The sequence below is a fragment of the Pollicipes pollicipes genome, unplaced genomic scaffold (assembly GCF_011947565.3).
Source record: "Pollicipes pollicipes isolate AB1234 unplaced genomic scaffold, Ppol_2.1 Scaffold_6464;HRSCAF=7665_pilon_pilon_pilon, whole genome shotgun sequence".
Classification (NCBI taxonomy): Eukaryota; Metazoa; Arthropoda; class Thecostraca; order Pollicipedomorpha; family Pollicipedidae; genus Pollicipes; species Pollicipes pollicipes.
This window is the reverse complement of record NW_023596879.1, coordinates 165,439-189,021: the sequence shown is the minus strand read 5'-3', so window position 1 is coordinate 189,021 and position 23,583 is coordinate 165,439. Positions and strand designations below refer to the sequence as shown.

The 23,583-nt window shown below is 56.5% G+C and overlaps 1 protein-coding gene across 2 annotated transcripts in view; it reads right to left on the bottom strand.

Moving 5' to 3' along the window:
* Positions 1–319: 319 nt before the first annotated feature.
* The window catches only part of LOC119106917 (protein couch potato), a 42,486-nt gene continuing 19,222 nt past the window's right edge, over positions 320–23,583 (bottom strand). The window contains exons 2-8 of one of the 2 annotated variants that reach the window (XM_037230268.1): positions 15,937–16,014; positions 14,558–14,674; positions 12,707–12,848; positions 7,913–8,043; positions 4,425–4,594; positions 3,914–4,092; positions 320–3,181 (exon numbers count right to left, since the gene is read on the bottom strand). In XM_037230268.1, the coding sequence (XP_037086163.1) occupies positions 3,168–3,181; positions 3,914–4,092; positions 4,425–4,594; positions 7,913–8,043; positions 12,707–12,848; positions 14,558–14,674; positions 15,937–16,014 (831 nt within the window). In that variant the 3' untranslated portion in view covers positions 320–3,167. The remainder of the gene's footprint in view (positions 3,182–3,913; positions 4,093–4,424; positions 4,595–7,912; positions 8,044–12,706; positions 12,849–14,557; positions 14,675–15,936; positions 16,015–23,583) is intronic. The other variant, XM_037230269.1, reaches the window with a different exon arrangement.

Below are 23,583 nucleotides of genomic sequence, written 5' to 3'. Positions count from 1 at the left end.
ACGCTAAGAACCCTACTCGAACCAGGTCATTGCCATCTGGACTCGTCCTCCCATCTTGCAGACCCCGATGTTTATTGCAAACGCCCACATGTTTTTTTTGGCGATTTATTCAGGCGTCGTTCGCGCGTCTTGGACCCCGTGACAAAACTAGCAGCAGAAACAGCCTACTATACACAAGCAGACTCACAGTGACTAGGCTAACGCGCTAGAACATGGTCAAATAATTTAACCCAGACACAGTAGGGAGAAGCCTGTTACAAAGGAGCCTACGATGAACAGATCGCCGCGTCCCTGACGTCAGGGACGCTGCCGCCCTCGCTTGCCGTGCGACGGGGAACGGCGGTCACTGACGCGATCACAACACAGCAGACAGGGCACCGGCGCCGAGTGCTGATGACGGCGGGACCCGAGTGGCCGGGGCCAGCGCCCGGGCCCGGACGCAGGGACCGCGACAGAGGGGTACCGCCGATCGGCCGCACGAGCGGAGCGCCTCTGTCGACACCGTGCACACGGCTGCTGATCCGCACGGTGCGCCGACCTGGCCAGGAGACTCGTCGGTAACTTCGCGTGGTCCGCCTGAGTGCAGGTCAGTGACCCCGAGCGCCCCGCGGCTCCGTTGGGGCCCGACCGTAGCTGGGCGCCTCATCTGACCGGGGGAGGGGCTGCTCGGGTAGTAGAGCTCAGCCGACAGGTAGCAGCCAGGCCAACCAGCTGTTGTGACGGGACGCCTGGGATCACCCGGTGATGACCGAACCCGCCCAATGCCGGGCCGACACTGCCTGACCGCGCAGCGCAACCACTTATAATATCATCGTCCGCACTGTCTACGAAAATAAATAATACGAATAAAGCCTAAAGGGCTGTCATTTCAGTGTGTAATCAACAAGTGAACCTAAATGCGCCCAAGGCTGCCTGTGGCGCCGCCTATGAACCTGACGTCAAATGACTATTAACATAAACTCTTTGGGACGTAGCTTCCGAGACCGCCATTGTCTCGCTCCGAACAATGAAACCTTACATTACCCTAAATGTCCTACATATGTACAAGGCCCGCCGATCGGACGGCGCTGACACCATCACTCAAATGTGGAGCGCCCTCTGTGCTGGCTGTGACATACTGGCTCTACGAGGATGGCGGAAGACCGAGCTAGTCAAGAAACATAGACGCAGTCTTAAGAAACTAAACAGAAAAAAAACACCGAAGCTAAGGACGTCCAGAGATGGGGAAAATGCTCCCTTGCCGTAACAGGCAAGGACATCGCATAGAATCAGCGTGTGCCACACAGCACCCACGCATGTCAAGAAATGATTGCGGTTGAAAAAGGCCAGGAACATTCCGATACCCGCCAGTATTACAGTACTACATAGCCACCACAGAGGGACGGAGGTCTTGAATAGCTCAATGTCGTCCATAACATTACACCTGGCCACTGTTTATATAGCTTTCAACGCACTAACTACGATATACGCCTACACACGAGTTTGTCAAAGGTGACAGGACAGAATAGCTGATATGCACCAATTTGCTCGTCCAAAGGCCTTTTTCAACGTTGCTACACGTTTTAAACTAGCCCCAGGCGTCTCTTTTCCGGAATATAATGACAACGCACCGCGCATCGTTTCCGCGGCGCTTTTCTGGGGTGGCTTCCGGGCTACGACAGCAGCCACATTTCGCGGGGAAGCTATTCGACAACGCGGCGGGAGACATGACATTGCACACGTCCGTGCTCACCCATGGATGGAAACCTCTGATATGTCCTGTTGTCATCGCCTCGCGACAGCCGCGACCCCGCGTCGCTCGCGCTCAGCAAAGCCTACATCGGATATAGCTAGCAAATTACAAACAACATCAACATCCATAGGCGCTCTCGACCAGACCATGATATAAAGTTGTAAGGCAATCGACGTCGATGGGCTGTGCGCTGGGCGGACCGTGCTGGGGCGGCCGCGGCGCCGGGCGGCGCCAGGCGGCTATCACAGCGCGGCCGGCCGAGCGGTTCGCCGCGCCCCGCCACGCGGCGCCACCGGCGCAGACTTGAGCTGCAGCCGGACAAAGTGGACGGAATAAGAAGGCGAGCAGGTCGCATCTCACAGCAAACTCTGCTAGCACGGGCGACCCCGGCGGCGCGGATCCGCGGACGACCTGCGTCACCCGCCCCAACAGCGTTCCCCACGCGACCCTTCCCGAGTGAGCCTTTCAATGTGAACCTTCCCAGGTGAACCTATCCATGTGACCGTTAATATGAGCTTATTCGTGTGAGCCTTTCCGCGCAGACTCCGCACTGTTGAGTGGCCATGTAGGCCTTAACGCGTGGAGCCCCAGTTGATGTCTCGCGGCGGTCGACAAATGCTTTTCCCGATAGCCTCTCAGGTAAGACAGCTATTGCCGGGGCGTATTGCTTACGGGCGTGGACAGAGGCGGGGCTCTTCACGACGTGACGTCATCAACTCACCCTTGTAGGCTTCCTGGGTTTCTGAGCTTATGGAAGAGAGTCAGCCGACCTCCCATTCACTGCGCAACAAGTCTGACACGCTCCAAGCTCGAGGGTCTAACACCGAACAGCAAACGTACTGAGAGTACAGCGAGGAACTAGCGACACCTACAGATTATTCGGAGATTCACAGGTTGCATTCTTCACCGTCCGGCTGCGCCACTGTCACGGAGCCGACGTCTCAGCAGTGAACCGAGTGACTGGCAACTCCACCTCCGCCAGCTGGAATGTCAACGGAATCGGCCGGTTCGGGGCACGCGCAAGATGCCAACTCCCGCGGCAAAGAGCAATGGCGACCACGAAACGCAGGGCCAATGAAAATGACGCTAAAGATGGGGGACAACATGCTAAATATTTCCCCCACACATACATCGAGCGGCGCGGCTGCGTTGCGCCACTGCCGTCTGGGCCACCATTGTCGCCGGCGGACCTCGCCACTGTTTGAAGGCTGTTGATATGAGTGTGGGTTTGTTGCGGACGGTTCAGCTGCCGTGGCGGCGGCCCGCGGCCTCTCCCGGTGAAAGACGGGGCTGGGGACGGACGGGCGGCCGGTCGGCCCCGGCGGGCGCTTTGCGAGGTCGCCGCGCCCCAGCTCGCTCCCCGCTGCTCTGCTCGCCGCGGCCAACGCCTAGTCGCACGCCGCTCGGGCTCAGTGCGACATTATGTTATCCATCCTTAGTCTTGGATCCCTGGGGGCAGAGCGTGAGGTGCATGTCAAGGCTCTGGAGACGCCGGAGTGCAACAGGCGTCGCACGCGACCTGCCAGACGGCATACAGAGCCCACCAGCGCAGACGCAGCAGTGCAGGGCATGAGGGACCGGAGGCCGTGAAGGGAGAGTCGACTTTCGGTGCGGCACAACGGCTCAAGCTTCGCTTCTGGTGGAAAACAAAACCATGCTGGCTAGCCGTGACAACACGTCGTCAAGCTTGCTTTTCAAGGAAAGTACTCTGTGTATGACATTAGTAATATCGGTAGGCATTCCAATAACCACAAAGTGGCAAGATGGATGTTATACTGACGCGTAGAATGTTGTGAAGCAGAAGCAAGCGTAAGATCCATCGCATCATTAAGGTCAGTATCGTTCACAAACATTCTAAACCATGCGCGTGGTCACACTCACACCAACAGTCGACTTTTCATTTCGTAACCGCCCTTGCTAGATTTATCGCCGCATCGATCACAAGCATATAACGGAGATGGTGCATCCTGCACCAAACATTAGCAATTGCGGGTGCGAAAGCACCAAGGTATGGCGCAGCATGGGACCGATTCGGAGACGGAGCTTGTCGAGCAACGGCCGCAGCACAATCTTTGATGACTGAGTCACGGAAGCAGCGTCACGAAGGCGTAAGCGACATAAGCCGACGCTCAACAGACCCAGCCGTCCGAATCGTGCCCGCGCGGCTCGAATCTCGCTTACCGCTGTCGGCCATCTTTGTTTTGGCGTACTCAATCCTAATGCCACCCCGGTCCGGACTGAGAACGAACCCCTGGAGCATTGCCATGGCAACGGCGGCGTGATTCGTGTCCTGATACTCCACGAAAGAGACCGGCGATCCGCCTTTGGTGAGCATGCGCAGCCTAGTGAACCCGGGCAGGCTGTGAGGCGGGAGAGAAGACGGGTGCGTTAGACGGGTGCGCGGTGACAGCCACCTGGTGAAACCAGCGCCAGTTAGTACTTCATGCTCGGCCGACAGAGGTGTTGTGATGCTACCGTGTGAAGTCGTCAGCACGCGTCCGCCACGCCCGGCCGACAACGCGCCCGGTGACCCGACATGGCGGTGACGGCGACAGTGACAGAAGGAACATCTAGTTAGTCCGTGGCCCTCGACTGCTGTGCAATGGCAACGCGGTAAGGATCTATCTAGGCCACCTACACCGAGACGCGCGGGCTGGGGCTGGGCGGGAGCGAGGCGGGGCGGGCACCTCACCTGCCGAAGATCTCCTTCAGCTCCTGTTCGGTGACGTTCTGACCAAGGTTGGCCACAAACAGCGTGGAGCAGGGCGTGTTGCCGGCCACGGAGGTGGGCGAGCCGAGGCCGCCGTGAGACATCAGCGGCAGCGTGCCGACCGTGTTCAGATTAGACAGCTGCAGGTGGGCCTGCCGGACAGACAGCGTCGCGCGCCGTCAGACGCGGCCGGCCGCAGCGGGGCGCCGTCGGCTCCAGCGGCGGCAGGGCAGGGCCGGAGAGCTGCGCGCAGGGCGGGACACACCGCCGCGGCTCGGTCGAGCGACCGCCGACGGCGGGGACCCGGCGACAACGGCACTGTACTCTGTTGTGGACGCAATACAAACTGGCTACGGGGCCGGACGCCGTGACAGTGAGCCCAACCGCGGTGGCAAGAGCCGTGCAGCTACACGTTTCTCCGTATGTTGCTATTTATAACGCAGCACGAACTGATATACAGGATCATACGGGTTTCTTGGGCAGGGGCCAAGAAAGTTCCTTCTCTTTGGATTTACCGGCCTCTACATTCGGACTGCATTGTGAAATGCGGGCCTGTTCGTGTTGACCCACATATGTTTTTGCAGTTTGGTCGGGAAGTGGTTGCTGCTGTGAAACGGACTTAATTTAAGCGTTAATTTGTATGCAAATTCCTCTCTGTACAGAAACGCCTAGCAGTTGTACCGCATAAATGATGCGATAATGCCAAGCATGCTTCGCTTCAATTGCTTCGCACATAGCCAGTAATCTTCTGTCGATCTTGAATAAAATTGAATAAAAGGCCACTCTTGCTGGCGGAGTAAACCTTCGCAACGGGGAGCTCAAAGTTCAAAAAGAATCGGTTGAAACTTAATCTGGAAGCCCATCGCAACACTACCGTCCACCTACTTCGTTGGAGACCCATAGTGACATCACGACCCACATAGTATCTCTGGAAACCCATAGTGACACCACGACTCACGTAGCATCTTTGAAAACCCATAGTGACACCGCGACCTACATAGTATCTTTGGAAACCCGTAGTGACACCACGACCCACATAGTATCTTTGGAAACCCATAGTGACACCACGACCCACATAGTATTTTCGGAAACCCATGTTGACACTAGCGCCTGTCCGTGGCGTCACGTGCGGCCGCCCGGTGGACGAGCGCATTGGTCCTCTGGGCGTCCGAGGCCCAGCCCGGACCCAGGGGAGCACTGTACGGCCACGGGGCTGGGCTCGTTTGCCGAATGAGGGGAGCGGCCGGGCCTGATGGCCGCGCAGTGGCGTGCTAGGGCTGCTTTCATCAGCGGCTCATTATGCGCTGAATGCCGCTGGCCGGCTGGTCGGGCCAGTGGCCGGCCGAGTGGAGCTCCTCGTCCAGACACTGGACAGGACCGGACCCTCAGCTCCTCGCCCCGACACGGGATAGGACCGGACCCTCAGCCCCTCGTCCAGACACTGGACAGGACCGGACCCTCAGCCCCTCGCCCCGACACTGGACAGGACCGGACCCTCAGCCCCTCCCCCCGACACTGGACAGGACCGGACCCTCAGCCCCTCCCCCCGACACTGGACAGGACCGGACCCTCAGCCCCTCGCCCCGACACTGTACAGGACCGGACCCTCAGCCCCTCGCCCCGACACTGTACAGGACCGGACCCTCAGTCCCTCGCCCCGACCCTGGACAGGACCGGACCCTCAGCCCCTCGCCCCGACGCTGGACAGGACCGGACCCTCAACCCCTCGCCCCGACACTGGACTCCTGTCCAGTGTCGTTGGACCCTCGTTAGTTGCGCTCGGCCGGCGCAGACAGGGCCGAGTGCGGCTTCACGACCAGCGGGGCGCGTGGCGTCCGCACAAGTTCGATAAGACACTTCTCTGAGCGGTCCAGCAACAGGCAGAACCTACACAAGCCCCTCGCATTTCCATCTCAAGGAAGCAGCATTTCCGCATTGCCAGTGAAGTCGACGGGGAATGCTTGGGCGAAGACGTGGACAAGCGCGTGCAATGGCTGAATGTGAGCGCGGGGCGACCGCGAGGCGTCTGCGTTTCGGCGCCTGTGCGGCCACCAGTCCGGCCGCTCAGTGCCGCCCACCATCGACCCGCGTGACCATACCAGCCGCAAACAGTGGTCACGCGCGCCGCGCAGTCAAAACAGCTTCAACTGGGGTTGCCGCGAAACGAGTGCTGCGATCAATACCCAGAGCTCCAGTTCTAATCATGGGGCCGTTGACGGCTGGTATAATTTCAAAGTTTGTGTTACCATCGGGCTTCTCGGAAACTTTTCTGTGCGCAGAAAAGAATTACCACGACTGGCATTTGCCACACTGTTTGCTGTCCTGGCCATTCGAGCCCCGCGAGCGTCAAGTGACGAAGGCGCGTCACAGGCGTGCGTTCAAGTATGGCCACCAGCGGTGTATTGTGAGGGTGCGCTCGTGTGGGTGTGTGAGCGTGCGCCTCGCCCCACTCCCCCACCGGTCGGCCCGTTCGGTGATGACGTCACGGTCGAGCCGGCAGCGTGACCCGTCCCCATGTTGGCAGGGGAGCGGGAGGAGTGTGTCCGCGGGGAACCGGAATACGAAATGAAGTACCATGCGTTGCGGACTGTACTGGATCGAAGCACAGGCTCTTAATTTGCAGCTGGAACGCCGCACCATTCGCTTGCCTTTGAGAAATGTTCCAAATCGTTTTTAATCCATGGCACGTTTGCTAATTTTCGTCAGTGCAATGGTTCTTATTGCAAACCACCAGTCTAACTTAACAGAACAAAGTGCAAAGTTAAAAAACGCTGTGTTGAACACATATGTTTCCTAAGTATTGCTGCCCAGGCAGTCGAAACATTCTAACATGCCTAAGAACGTTTTGCTTTGTAATCTTTCGAGGAAATGTTAAGTATCCAACAACATGATCTCAAATCATAGAGCATCGATAAAAAATGTGGCCTTCTCCAGAGCTGCAGGTGCGGATGTGCCCGCCAGCCGGGCTTTCTTTCAGAGTTTCAGTGGAAGCACGACCAGGCATTGACTGCAAAGCTGAGGTGGAACAAGATGCGCAGATGCGGGCTGCGGTGTCAGTATTGGCAGTTCTCTACCATGGGTGGGTGAGTAAGCGGTGATTGGTGACTCGTTAACCCACCGTGGGCCGGCGAGTTAACGATGCGTTAGTCTGCCGTGAGTTAGTGAGTTGGAAGCAAGCTAGCCTACCGCAGATCAATGACTTTGTGACGAATGGATCTACCGCAGGTCTGTTGGTCAGAGGTGACCTGACCCGCCGCAGGCCGGTGAGTTAGCGGTGCGCGTGCCGCTCTCCGCGGCGGTGAGCCGGTGAGTCGGTGAGCGCGCGGCAGCGGCAGTCGGTGCAGCTGGGTGCGGCGGCGGCCGCAGCGGGCGGCTGGTTCGCCATCGCGGCGCTCCGCGGGACTAACATGGGCCGCGCAGGCGCCGGAGCCGGAGACGAGTCGCCTCTCTAGTCACAGATAGCCACGCACCGGGACCTGGGCCGCGTGCAGCGCCGGGTGCAGCAGGTGCGGGTGGTGCAGCGAGTCGGGCCCGTAGGCCAGCGCCGTCGCCGGATGGTGGTGCCACATGTCGGCACCCGGTCCGTAGAAGTTACCCACGTCTGCCGGTAGGGGACGAGAGGTGACGCACGCGGCAGCCCCCGTGCCGCGGCCCAGCTGGGCCAGACCGCAGCCATGTGAGGCGCAGGAAGGGCTCCGCTTCCCCGCAAACATACACGGCACGGCAACACTTCCGCAATACAACAGCCACGCGTAGCATAGTAACACGTCCATGGCACCCCAGCCACGCACGGCGCAATGACAAGTCCACATTGCCAGAGACATATGCGGCAAACAGCCAGACGTCCGCACCAGCACAGTCACGCGAGGCCAACGGAAAGACCACAACAATGGCATGTCTAAATGTTGTGCGGCCTCGCCATGTACTGGGATAGAGAAACGCACAGCCTGGTAATGCTCAGAAGCTGAAAGGTATTTCAGTTTTATAGCGAACCATGTGTTGATAGCTCACGATGCTTAGCGGACATTGCGGTTTAAATAAAATAATTCTGGTCATCGAGGGCGATTTAGAGCGTGACAGACCATCAAAACTGCCAGGGCCCGACAACCTTGGTCCTGTAGCTGGTGTGTCGGAATGCGCCGTAGTCTGCATTCGGAAGCGCACGCTACTTTTCAAAGCGGCTAAGACACTGGGATCTCCAGATTACACCGTAGACCATACAGTAAACTATGAACGGCACGTGACCCATAATCGATCGAATTGACGTCATAGGTCGGGTGAAGCCCACAAAGTATAGTTTACTCCGAGGAACCCAAAACGTTCGCGGCCCAGTGCACACTTGGGTCTGACGGCAATAAAGCACCCAAAGGCAGTGCTTTGCTGATGGGACGCTATCACGCGGCGCCGTCGTCATTGCTTCCCAGAAGTCCAGCGACCCAATGACGTCAACGCCAGAAGCTGACGCCGGCGCCGACGACCCACTGACGTCGGCACCGACGACCCACTGACGTCTGCGCCAGAAACTGACGTCGGCGCCAACGACCCACTGACGTCGGCACCGACGATCCACTGACGTCAGCGCCAAAAACTGACGTTGGCGCCGACGATCCACTGACGTCTGCGCCAGAAACCGACGTCGGCGCCGCCGCCCCACTGACGTCGGCGCCACAAGCTGAAGCTAACGCTCGGGGGGGGGGGGGGGCATCGGGTACCCGCCCCCAACGCTATCCGCTCTTTAATCACATGGCAGAAGAAGTCTCTACCCAGGCCACCATGAGGACAGCTCGCACTCGAACGCCAGTGCACCGGCCGGGGCGCGACGGCAGCGTGGCGACAGGGGCGTGCTCGCCACGGCCGCCGGGCCCGGCCCGCTCGACAATTTCGTGCAATTCATCACCGGCTACATACAAGCGCCGTGCGATCATCGACCGGGCCGCGCTGAATTATTGAGCGTGCTTAGTTCGGACGGTGCGGACGGCCGTTGCCGGCGCTCCATGATTCACGAAGCTGGGACGGACGTCGATACGGAACCGACGGCCATGATGGACCGAGCAGCGGCGTGGCGGCGGCGACGGCAGCGGCCATCGCAAGCGCGCAGTCTGTCCATCCTCAGGACACTGTGTGTTTACCGTCAATCCACTGCGTATTCACTGGCGGGCCATGGCTTGTCCACCGTCAGTCCGTTGCCTGTCCATTGGCGGGCCATTGCTTGTCCACCGTCAGTCCACTGTGTGTCCACGGGCGGTTCACTGTATGTCCACTCGGCCCGCCGCCCGTCTTTTACAAGCCCGCCATTTGTCCGCCGTTACCTGGCCGTTCGTCCGACGTTAGTTAACTGTTTGTTGTCAGCAATTGCCGTCACTCAACTGTTTTAAATAACTGCCACCAGCCACGCAGTACACCAACCTGATTCCATGCGGCTGTAAGTTCGCTTTTACCACCTGACTGAACAAACGTCGTCTTGTCTCACCACGCCACTGAAGGGTGGTTATCGTTAGAAATGGCTGTGAAAGGACTGAAAGCCTATCCACCACCCGTCGCATGGCAGTCAACTGTGCCTGCATCAGAACTCGGTCCAGCGTCAGCCCAGCGCCGCCGCTGTAGTCGTCCGCGATCGCTCACGCGCACGGCGGCTGCCGGACGGCGGCTCGGCGCGTTCCGCGGCTAATGGCAGAGTGCGGGCGGTGAAATTCCCGGCAGCGCGGGCGCCGGCCGAGTTTGACAACTGGCCGGCCGGCCAATTGGTCGGCCAATGCTGATGAGTTTCCGTCGGCGCGGCACTTTACGATGGCCGGTAGGCACGTGATCTCACATCGGCATTCATAAAGGGCTCGAGGACGGTATCGATCGACTGCCGGCCACCGCTCGATGGCGGACCATGTCCAGCCTCTGCCGCGGCTATGTCCAGTCTCTGCCGCGGCTATGTCCAGTCTCTGCCGCGGCTATGTCCAGCCCCTGCCGCGGCTATGTCCAGTCTCTGCCGGGGCTATGTCCAGCCTCTGCCGGGGTTACGTCCAGCCTCTGCCGCGGCTATGTCCAGTCTCTGCCGGGGTTAGTCCGGCCTATGCCGGAGTTGTCCGACCCGGCGGTCCGACCTCCTAAGGATTTGTCTGACCTTTTTCAGGTGTATTTCCGGTCTCTTCCATGGCTATGCTCCGCCTATTCATTGGGGCCCTCCCACTGGGGATATGTCTGGTTCCTACATCACGGATGTGTCCGTGCGTCCACCGGACAGGCACATGATCGGCATCCTTACTGAGGATATAGCCGACCAGTGCACCAGGCTTGCGTCAGGCGACTCGCTGATCACCACAGGGTTGTGCATTGCAATGAAAGGTAGGCACTGCTCACAAACAAATGGAACTGACATAATACTACGGGTGCATCTAGAAACAGGTAGCCATACCGAAAAGAAACCGGGTACGTGGCAAAGCTCATTAAATTCAGTATTTTACACCTTATTAAGCAGTGATTCGTGGCCGATAACGGCTATTTTTGAGATACTGTCGTAGACTGGCTCCACTCGCCTTTGGCGCATCGCTTCATGTTGACAGAGCCAGACGAGCCGATGGGGTGGGTTGTGGGTCTCGCTGGGTCTTAGCTCGGTGCCGCTAGTGGTGTAGCGTTCATTCCCTGAATGATCACCTTTGAGCTGATGCGGCTGAGCGCCGGTGGTTTTGTCAGCGGCCGATCCGTCCCCCGATGAGGTGATGCACGATTTGCCGCCCGTGGCACCGCATTAGACGGCTTTTGGTGGGCGATTTTGTGGAGTTGGTGCGACTAATGCGAGGCGTGCACGCAGCGTCTCGCTGTGTGCTGTTTGATCTCTTAGAGAGACTGTTTGATCTCTTACGCCCCCTTCGGAAAAGGTCAACTGCGCCATCTCTCGACTGCCACTAACTTGAGTTTATTATATTTCCCGTGCGTCACGTTCGCATCACTCGACGCATCAATGACGTGCTTAAGATTGCATATACATGTACAGCCATCTAATATATGTATATATATATATATATATGTATATTAGATTGTATATACGTATAGACATCTAATATACATATATATATATATATACACATTTTATTGCACCTGATACTTTTACATCCTTGCTATTATTTACTATCTATAACCACAAGAAAATGACTTACCATACCCCTATCATCAAAAGATTTCGCAGACTTATTTTAGCAGGAGATGCCTGTATATAACATTTTTCATTGACGTCAAAGCGCCCATATGCTTGATATGATGGTATGAGGCTAGTATGGACCATCATTTAGACCAACGAACCATGGATGACATAGCAAATGACGGCAGTAGTCAAAAGTGCATAGCGGTGAGCAGAACTGGAGAGCTGGCAGGAGCAGCAAGCCACACGGAGAGCGTCTCCGGTTATGCCCAATCTCTAAGGCAGGTGGGTATTAAGGATGAAAATGAGTTGAGGCCTTAACGGTGAAAACGTGGCTTTACGCCCCACAGTCCCCCCCCCATCCAAAAAATTAACGTACTTCCGGACGCCTGTATCTGAGTTACATAATTTCTTGACGTTTGAGGCTGTTAATACTTAAGTATGCTGGAAGCAAACGATGACGGTTATTCACTTAACAAAACGTACAGCTTAACATAACAACAACAAACAACAATTGGATTGTGTACATCACCGCGCATGCAAACACAAGACAGGTCACAAGACACAAGACTGGACATGGAACGCATATTTACCAAAAAAACACGAGCATACAAAACATCACGACGGTGAGAGCACGGATGACATGCGCAAAAGGCACATAAAGATTAAATGAAAGCTGAATGAAAATATGGGATGAAAGCTGGACAAAATCATAAAAGATAGACTGGACGAGAGACGATTGCAGTGGGCGCAGTGAGAGCACATGCACCACACGTCTGGGCAGGCCTTGCTTCATCAACGAACAGAACATCGACGTCGGCCGTGTTAGTCCGGCGAGCCTCTGGTGGCCTCTGGAGCTTCTGGTGGCCAGGGGCGGCCGCGGACGCTGGACCCACCGCAGGCCTCTGGTGGCCTCTGGAGCTTCTGGTGGCCAGGAGCGGCCGCGGACGCTAGACCCACCGCAGGCCTCTGGTGGCCTCTGGAGCTTCTGGTGGCCAGGAGCGGCCGCGGACGCTAGACCCACCGCAGGCTGCGCAGCGCAGGGCCGGCGGCGGCTCCACACGCTCCGCCTCATCAGTGCCGCCGACAGTGCTTGGTGAGAGGGGACGGTGAGCTCGGTGAGAGGCTTACTTACGTCCGTGAGAGAAGGCTGGGTGCATCAGTGCAGGGTGGGGAGCCACGGTCGACACCTGCTGCTTGGGCTTGCTAACTTTGGTGTTGCTCTTGGCAAACTCCAGACGAATGGTCTGGGGCAGATCGGGGTCGAAGCGTGCCCCCTGTCGGACACAGAACGGTCCACCGTGACCCGGGGCTCGTGGACCGGGCCGGGTCGGACCTGAGCGCGCCGCCTGTCGGCCGCAGCGGCTACTAACACAACTGCGGCCCGTTGGCGGCGGACGCTCACGGCGGCCACCCCGCCGCGGTACGGTCCACATTAATCTCGGTATTCTAACAGGCTGCTGAAGGCTGACTACAGAGTGCACTTGGTCGAACAGAGGCTTGGCGATGGACAAGTTACCGCTCCACTCAGCGGGCATATAGGGCCGGATTGATCAGCAGCGTGCATCGGCGGTGGTGGCTCCCACGCCTGAGCTATCCGTGAGGTTCGGCTCCCACGCCTGAGCTATCCGTGAACGTCGGCTCCTACGCCTGAGCTATCCGTGAGGGCCGGCTCCTACGCCTGAGCTATCCATGGGGGTCGGCTCCTACACCTGATCTATCCGTGAGGATCGGCTCCTACGCCTGAGCTGTCCGTGAGGGTCGGCTCCTACGCCTGAGCTATCCGTGAGGGTCGGCTTCTACACCTGAGCTATCAATGAGGGTCGGCTCCTACGCCTGAGCTATCCGTGAGGGTCGGCTCCTACGCCTGAGTTATCCGTGAGGGTCGGCTCCTACGCCTGAGCTATCCGTGAGGATCGGCTCCTACTCCTGAGCTATCCGTGAGGGCTGGCTCCTACGCCTGAGCTATCCGTGAGGGTCGGCTCCTACGCCTGAGATATCCGTGAGGGTCGCAGGCTGGTCACACTGCACACACGGTGAAAGGTGAGTCGGTGAGAGACAGCCGGCCCCGCCTCCGGTGAGCGTGGAAAGATCCGTGGAACTGTGAAGGCGGACCATCCCTGACAAGATCGTCTGACGTCTCACATCTAAAGTAAACGATACCGACCTTCATACGCCTGAAGTACATATTGCCACGAATAAGAAAAGACAAAAGCAGAACTAAGATAAAGGATTATCAGAGCTGAATACATATCGTGTCGACGAAGAGGATCACTCCTTTGAAAAGATTCACCTCCAACGTCCCGTGAGCATGTATGCGCTGTTGCAGTTGGGGTGTCGCTGTGTCTGTGCACGACGCGTGCCGCCGCCGCAGCTGCGCGCCATGTATGACCTGGCAGGCTGCGTGGTCAGAACCGCATTTCGAAGCCAGGCTCTTCGCCGCGGGCCTCTTTTCTGAGCGGATCCCGAGTGGCTGTTCCATTTAGTTGAGTTGTGATTCCTTTCTGGCCAGCGTCGCAGTTCTATCCTTCCGCGTGGCCTCTAGCTCAGTCGCAAAGCTCAAGGGCGCATGAACAAGGACGACAACAGAAAAGGAATGTCGCTCACTTCCATTGATTCGTGACATAATTTTGACCTGACCTGCGATGAACCCAAAGTCAGTTTTTACGCAGGGTGCGCAATGTATGCGGACCAGCGGAACCTACCACAAAGCAAGACGGTCTTGAGGCGCACCTCATCAGCAGTTGGCGGTGCAAGGTAATGAAAATAGTGCACTTTATACGTCACTTGCCGAATGAACGATGAATACACTATTTGTATTTGTAATTGGAACAGGATGCGCTTCAAGCTTCCAGTCATTTACAAATCTGGTGTGATTGCAGAGTTCCTGGTGTCTGTTTGTGATTAAGAGTTCCTCTCGCAGCGTCGGACCCGACAGATTACTCTGTCGAGTCCACCGTTGCTCGGGAGCACGTCCCCTGCTCACCTGAGCTCGGTTTTTGGCTGCTTCTGCCTCGTTGCGTGTGTTAAAAGTGACGAACCCCACCGGTGATGACGTCTTCCCGTTCTTGCTGGTGATTTTCAGCAGCGAGCCCTCATACCCCTGCAGCAGTAGACCACGACAGTGAGTGTTAGAATTACAGCTAGCACACTCATGCCCTCATGACCCTGAAATTACAGCCCGACACAATATTTGTGAATGTAGTGCATTCAAGCATGGTCATCACACAGGCCTTCTTGCGGAAATGTGAGTCTAAGTTTGGAGCTACGGCTTGCATGGTGAGCGAACAACAGTGCTGGGTCTTACCAGCCAACAGCCAATTGACATGCCACCCTCACACTTCAATGTTCCGGCGCATTGCAACATGCCGGCGTCAAGGCAACGAAGGCTTCCGCTGACTCACGCTCCTATCCTGAGCAAAAAGTGCCATCAACAGGTACATTATGTAACGCGGAGCGCGCAGTGTCTGCTTGGATACCGGGCATTCGGACACAATAGAGGCACATCATTCTAGGAAAACCGACGGTGGCCACACGGTGCAAGCCCACGGTAAGCGCAGGGAGACTCTGAGTCAGTCCGACCTTGCTTCGTACCCCCGGAACACCAGGTCCAAACCCGCAGTAAGCGGGGGGGGGGGGAGACTCTAAGTCAGTCTGACCTTACCTCGTACTCCCGGAACAGCAGGTGCAAACCCGCAGTAAGCGGGGGGGGGGGGGAGACTCTAAGACAGTCTGACCTTACCTCGTACTCCCGGAACAGCAGGTGCAAACCCGCAGTAAGCGGGGGGGGGAGACTCTGAGTCAGTCCGACCTTGCTTGGTCGTACTCCCGGAACAGCAGGTGCAAACCCTCAGTAAGCGGGGGGGGGGGGGAGACTCTGAGTCAGTCTGACCTTACCGTCGTACTCCCGGAACAGCAGGTGCAAAACCCGCAGTTAAGCCGGGGGGGGGGAGACTCTGAGTAGCAGTCCGACCTTGCTTCGTCACTCCCGGAACAGCAGGTGCAAACCCACAGCAAAGCGGGGGGGGGGCAGACCTCTGAGTCAGTCTGACCTACCTGTACCCCTCGTACTCTCGGCAACAGCAAGGTGCAAACGCAGTAAGCGGGGGGGGGAGACTCTGAGTCAGTCTGACCTTAACCCTCGTACTCTCGGAACAGCATGGTGCAAACCCGCATAAGCGGGGGGGGGGGGAGACTCTGGGTCAGTCGACCTTAACTCGTACTCTCGGAACAGCAGGTGCAAACCCACAGTAAGGCGGGGGGGGGGGGTGGGACTTCTGGGTCAGTCCGACCTACCTCGTACTCCCGGAACAGCAGGTGCAAACCCACAGTAAGCGCGGGGAGACTGAGTCAGTTCGACCTTACCTCGTACTCCCGGAACAGCAGGTAAAGCTCTCGAGGCTTGGCATCCATCGGCAGGCCAGACACGAACAGCGTGCGCACCTGGAGACAGGGTTCTAGGTCAGCCAGCGTCTGTGCAAACGGGTGCGACTACTCGGCGAATAGGGTGAACCAGGACAATAGGAGGTGTTGATGTAGGAGGGCTGATATGGCACAGTAAGGAAGCACTTGCTAATTACCCCAGAATGACGTCTATCTCAAGTCAAGTAAACTGGACAAGAGTCAAGTCCTGTCGTCAAGAACAAGTCAAAAACTGTCGCCAGTCAAGTCAAGAACAGTCAAGTAAACTGGCACTGAACGCCATTACTTCAAAAACAATTACATAAACGCCTTTCAAATTGGCTTTGTGCGTAACCGCAGCTCAAGGGTATGCGTGATCGCGACAACAGCATATCACCGATAACTTGGATTATTCCCAAGCCGAATCCTGTTTCGACGATGGTGGCATTCGGTATCGCAGTACCTATTCCCGATGTCCAAGATCAGCATTCGGGCACCATATCGTGCCAGTGCGAATAGTGACGGAGCAGCAGCTGCTCTAAAATCTTGACGTTCAACGAGAGCGTCGGCGAACAGACGCTGATTTGTGGAGAATGCTCGGACGCTAGACATCTTGGTGCTGCGTATCTGTTCTACGTCATCCAGAGCTGTAGTCACATGCGTAAGTGGTGTTGAGAACGGCGCTGAAGTCGACGCAGCCCACAAAAAGCATACTCCCACGTCCGCACCTCACTTGAAACTCTGCGCTTGGGGGTCGCTCACCTCACTGACAACACGTTTCATCGATAAGCTGTGACAAATGCCAACTGGCTACAGACTAACAGACTAGATCCCGTCGAATCTCGACCTGGATCATAGACCTGGCGGACTCTGACAGGACTCTGGAGCCTCCGGGCTCTGGACTCGTAGACTCTGGATGCTGCAGCAGCGTTATGTTACTCGACGTGAGTTACTGTGCTGATATGAGGCTTAATCTTAGGAGGTCACAAGGAGGCTTAAGTTCGATATGGAGCAATAACTGAAAGTCATTATGGAAATATCCAACACGGTTTATAACTATGTTGCATAATTTCCGGGAGGATGTGGGTTTAGCACTGCAAATCAAGCCGAGGCCTGACCAGCACTCAGTGAGACGAAAATCGCGCGCCTGGAAAGTGGGACACCGCACACAGAAAACCACACAGAAAACGGCTAGTGCGACAGCACTACGCTTGGAACTATTGGAATGTTCCCCATTAGCCTCGAAGGGCCTCTCGCTGGTCCAATATCAGCTGAACTGGTGATGTCGGGCCCAACGACAGCTGACACCGCGACGCCGGCTCCAGTCACAACGGACTCTTGCTGACACTTGGGGAATGCTCCGCGCTTGAAGACAATGAAGAAAGCATCAGATATGATGAAATACGCTCGCTTATGATTATTGGTATACTTTTAAGTGGAAAAGACCACTATAGATAACACAATGTGTTTCATCTAGTAAACATGCTCCTCTACGTCGTTGTTTGACTGTGTTATTGTATCCTCCACAACATTGACTGAAAGCCAATTGACGGTCGTCAAATTTGGAAATCGTTAACTGCACTCACGAACGCCAGCATTCAACGACTCGACAATTTTATCGTTTTTGGCCTTGATTACCGTGTCTTATTCTGTGGCGTCAGGGTGTGCACATGTGCTTCTCTTTCGGAGCTGGGTAACGTGAACGTTTCTGAAACTATGTTCCCTCAGACAGTGGCAATTGCCAGACGCTGCCAGAACCAAGCACCCTCCCGACTGTCGCCGAACGAGGAAATCAGCGTGGCTTCAAGACTGTCGACAAACTTCCTAATCGCATAGGCTACATGCTCCAAAACTGACATCGTGATTTCAGGGCAAACTCAGCTGACCTGGGGATATGCTATCAGAACTAGGGCTGATGGTATACATCATCAGCTTACCTGGAGGAGTGCTGGCCCAGCTTTGATTACGAGGAATCAGGCGGGGTGAGGGATGTGCACGGCCCCATCACCTCCTGCCCCCTTGGGGATTACGGCAGTTTTTGACGCCAGGCAGGACAGAGCGGCAGCCTGTTCACACTCGGTCACTCACAGACGAGTCAGACGGCCACCAGGCGCAGGCACGTGACCACGTCACGTGGCGAGACTGGACACGTGCCGGCACGGCCGCGGCTGGCGCACGTGCCCCCACGATCAGCCGCAGCAGTGAGTCATGTGTGAATGATGCGGCGCTGCGCCGGGATTGCGCTCCCCGGCTCAGCCAGGCAGGCGTGAGCGACGCAGCCTTGCCAAAGTCATGCCGGCCGTAGGCAATCAGTTTGTGATAAGCCGCTCCGGTCGCGTTTCTTCACCACGCCAAGCGCCGAGTTAAATGCGAGTCATTTTTCTGGCTAGCGTGGCATATCCCACTCATGTATGTAAAGAGGGCTGAGCTAGAGACGGCCAGCTAACCTCACTTGCCGTTTGTGTGTAAAACTTTCGGCTTGTTTACCGGGTCTGTATACTTGCAGAGTCTTAACGTGGGAGAACTTGTGACAGGATTTGGGCTAATCACAGTCAAAAACTGGTAGAACAGGCTGGTGTAGGCTACGCAACAGTCTGTTCTATTATTAAGATTTTACAGCAACTCCAATCTACCGCTTATGTGACATGCTGGAAGAGACAGATGATGAAACAATTCTGCTTGCGAGCGAAGCAACTGAGACCAGCATAACTGTCCATGGACAGGTACTACGACGCTATTATTTACCCACGCAAGTCGGCAAAAGGAAAATAAATAAGCCATGTACTTGCAAGTCTTTTGATTCCTTCATTTATACCTTTTGCGGGTAATACGCCGGTAAGAAAGCCAACGGCGGCAGAACTGGGTGCCATAAAAACTTGGCACTACTTGTAAGGACGATAGAACACGTCACAAAGCTTTCGTTTCCAATATCCAGACTGCGGCAGATATTATGCATAGAACTTACGCCGGTTTCGATTAAACCCGCCTGGCTCCATCACGCTCCCTACACTGACATCATCATTCGGAACAGCAGCGGGTCGCAAACTGTCGCGACATGTTCACGCGCCTCGTGACAACGTCAGCGCCTACCGCAGTATTGTGCGTCAACTACCAGGTGGTACACTGCAAACGTGCATCTGTGTCACGCTTGCGTCACTCGACACACACGTTAGTCTTCCCCGCCTGCCAATGGAAGCTGCTGACAGGCGTCGTAAGCGCAATGAATGCGGCTGGCGAAGCCTCCATATATGACGTCATGTGGGTTGCATGAACGCCTGGAAATTTACTCGCATGTGCTCATAACTCATTTGAAACGGGTCTAGCAGCCTTTCAGAACAAAACGATTGACCGCGCAGAATATTAACATTTTTCAGCCGCGTTGCTTCATTTTCGGAGCAACTTCGTGTCGTTGTGCTGATGTGCAGCTCAGAGCACCGTGGCTGAACGCTAAAGCCGCCTCTGCCGCTGAACACACTCGACATTTGTCCAAAGCCCTGACAAATGAGAACGGATGCGCCTAGCGAGCGGGTGGCGAGCTACCGCGCGCGCGCGCGCGCGCGCCGCGGGGTCTCCGAGCGTCATCGCCCCGGCAAATTGCCTGCTTTGACCCCGAACAGGGAGTGAGGCGGACGTGGCGCACATGGCCGTGCGCCAACCCAGCGTGTGCTACAGCCGCCATTGTTATGGCCAAAACCGACTTCGACCGACCACGTGCAAACATGAATGAAGGCGCTCTTCTGTGGTAGGAACTCATGGTGAAACGGTGTCGCGGTATGGTCTGCTCTCAAGAGCCTATGCTTCTGGTTAACACAGGTCTGTAGTTTAATGCTATTGCAAGCCTTGTTGCATCTCGGTCAATTCCACATTTGAAATAGAAAAGCGCACTAGAAATTTCTGCTGTCAATTAAATTGTCCCGCCAACCTCTCTCCGGACAATTATTTTCATTTCACATCGGGGCCCTTGAAAGGTCTTGCATACTTTGTCAAGTGACGCCCTGTCATTATCAGCGCAACTTTCAACCATCAGTGACCCGCCTCGGAATTCCAGGTTTCGATCTGCAAAATGCACGTGACTGCCGACCACCTGAGCATCGACCGCAGCTGGAACATGGCGTCCCTAGCAACCGGCGTGTCGTCGATATCGGAAAGGTTTGTTGTAGCAACCAGCCGAAGGCAGTTTGGATGCAGCTGCACCGTTCCCAGCTCGGCCGGGCCGGACCGACACTGGCAGCGACAGACAGATTTATCGAGGTGACTGGCGCGAGTTCACCATTACGCCTGGCCGACTGGAAACGCTACTGGATCACAGGAACATCTGGAGCATTCGATGAAATGAAAACGGGTGGCAAACTACCGGCAGGCACGCAGGCGGCACGGCCCCCTGCCGACGCGGCCGGCAGAGGCGTTAGCGGGGCACGGGTCCCGGCGGCGGCCGCTCGAACCGACCTAGTGCTGCCGAGAGTGCCCCGCGGAACTCAGCCTTTTCTGACTACCAGCTGGACACCCGAAACGGACAACGAGACGCTTGCGTAGGGAACAGCCTCAAACAAATGGCAACGTTTGGAATAACGAAGCAAGGCAAATGGCAAAGCTTGCTTTTTCGCTGCGGAAAGAAACTTGCAATCACTTATTCACATCTATATCAACGCATCCATACATCCGTTCTCCTGTTTTTTTTCCTACGAGAAATAAAGCTACTACCACTGTCTTGTCTTTCACTTGTTCGCATTTGATCCGGACGATGGAAACGCTGAACCAGAACTGCATTTGAGCTGGGTTAACTGCGCGTCGGTAGCTGCCGGCAGCACCATAGTGGGGACACCTGCATATGTCGCCAGAATGTCAACCCGTTCCCTGAATCTTACGATGCTTTGAGTAGATGCGGCGAACACACTTCAGCTGACTTACTCGAAAATTCCGAGTGCGTCCTCCGACAGGCTGCTAAGCATATCGACAACTCATTCGCCAGTCAGAAAGCCAGCGGCGGGTTAGCCCGTTGGCTGAAGCCGGTACTGTTCTGGCCTGCCAGGCCAGAGGGGAGGGGCAGCGGGGTGAAGTGCACGCCATGACCACGCACGCGCGGCATGTTGCCTGGTACTGTTCTGGCCTGCCAGGCCAGAGGGGCGGGGCAGCGGGGTGAAGTGCACGCCATGACCACGCACGCGCGGCATGTTGCCTGGTACTGTTCTGGCCTGCCAGGCCACAGAGGAGGGGCAGCGGGGTGAAGTGCACGCCATGACCACGCACGCGTGGCATGTTACCTGCTGGCCAAGGGAGCTCGTACAAAACTATGATGCATCAGCTTGCTACGCAACCAACACCGCAGGGGGTCACCATTACCCCATGACTAGCACGCGAAATCATCCGAGCTACGCGCTCAGCAATACGCGTGTCCCGCGAGATTGGTCACTGACAGCGGCAGGCTTATTTGGTTGTGGTGGACCCGGGGGATTGGGGGGTGGACCCGCGCTGCGTGCCCGGTGACCCAGGGAAGCGGGGGCGGGGCGGTATTGTGGGCCAGCTGACCCCGATTCGGGGAGTGTCAGAGAAGCAGCTTTGCACGCGTCGAGCCGATACATCTAATCCGATCTTGATCTTCTGGCCTTTTGTCGGGTTGTGGGTCACGCCTGTCGGGCTTTTACGGGTTACCGATTTTCAACTATTAACCGGATGCGTTTTTGGGTGCGATTCAAACTATACGAAAATATCAGATCAAAGAGGCATGAACAAAAAACGTCCTCCACAATCGCATTTAATGGTCCCAGCTAAAACCCGTAACGACAGGTGGGTCTGTGACACATTTCATGCCTCTGGAACTCTTTCAACTCCGAATGCGACTCTTAACGCTTATATCGGCCCACACCATATCTAGCCCAACCCATCCAAACACGTTAACGGCGACTCAAATAACCACTAAACCCTTCGTACCTAGGGAGAACCTAGTCTTCCGCGACAGTTTGCATGTGGCCTCGCTTACGGGTGGCGCATCACTAAAGCAAATAACCCAATATGGTAGATGTCATGCAGTCATGGCAAAGGAGAAGAAACGAATGGACATGGGTGCCTAAACAATAAATGTTCGAGCTATGTTTAATCTTATTGTATTTGATTTAAACATCTCAAACTTCGGGTATATTCCGGGCAGGTGTCAAAGCGAAGAATGTAATGCGGTTGTTGTGATATTTTAGGGTTTTAACGTTTCCCTGACACTGACTGCTACGTGCGCACTAGATAACACTGGTAGGAATTCTGTTTGCGTAAGCGTTATAAGCTGCATAAAATAAAAAACCTAGCCTTCAGATGCATGCAATACATAATGGATTTAGGCAACTGCAAGCATTTCAATGGAAGCGATTAACATAAGTAGAAGATTACACGCAGGCTGTTGCCAAATCAGGTTGTCGGACTTTGACGGGCTGTGTCTCAAGCTGGCCGGGGCGGGACGGGCCGCGGGCTGGCAGTTAGCAAGATAAAATGTGACGCCGCGTCCGTGCCGTGCCCTCCCTAACCCTGCAGCGGTATCTGAGCCGCCACCAATGGTCCAGTGAGCCAGGGTCGGGTTGACACCGTGGGCCAGGAGACCACGGAGCCGCACCTGTCGTGGGCTCAGTGACCCGGGGCTGGGTTGGTGCCGCGGTTCTAGTAAACCGGGCCTGAGCCGTGTTGGTCCAGTGCCCCAGAGAACCGCGTCCAGGTTTGCATCGCTTGACGAAGCTTATCCTGACTGGGTAAATGCAGCCGCTACCAGCTGCACACTAACATACCGCCACAGGGCTGCCACCGCAGCATTGCTCTTGTTGGTGCACCCGTCCCCTTCCAAGCAGCGCCAGTGAACCAGCTGCCTTCCACCGGCACCAGGATCTTAAGCTGCTTGGGACGTCCTTGGCCAACGTCCGGTCTCCGCTGACAGTTGACTGTCAACAGCCAGCTCCGGTGACCGAAGCACCTGCCACCGTCAACAATGGACCCGTGGTGAGTATGCGCAGCCGAGGCAGCTCACTCCTCGGCCATCAAGACCAGCTGTGGGCGCATACTGACGGCGTGAAGCGGAGCCAGGCGCCAGAGCCAGGACCGCCGGTCACTGGCTCACCAGCCGCCAGAGCCAGAACCGCCGGTCACTGGCTCACCAGCCACTGACTTCCGCATGACCAGCGTGACCGCGGATCCCCTGTTCCACCGACTTACGCCGGTACCGCGGATCCCCTGTACCATCGACATACGCCGGTACCGCGGATCCCCTGTACCACCGACATATGCCGGTGCCGCGGATCCCCGGCACCGCAGGTGCCCAGCTAACACGCCTCATTACCACAGGTCAGGGGCTCACCTACCCGGGCACCATCGCTGCCCGGTCAAGACACCCGGCACAGCCCCCCCCGGCCGGCCCGTTCCCATGTCGCGCGTGCCCAATAGACACGGCCCGATACCGCGGGGCTGACATACCCGTTGACACGGGTGTCCGGTCGGTATACTCCGGTACGGCGGATGTCCGGTTGGTATACTTCGGTATAGCGGGTGCCCGGTCGATATACTCCGGTACAGCGAGTGCCGGTCGGCGTACTCTGGTACAGCGGGTGTCCGGTTGGTATACTCCGGTACAGCGGGTGCCTG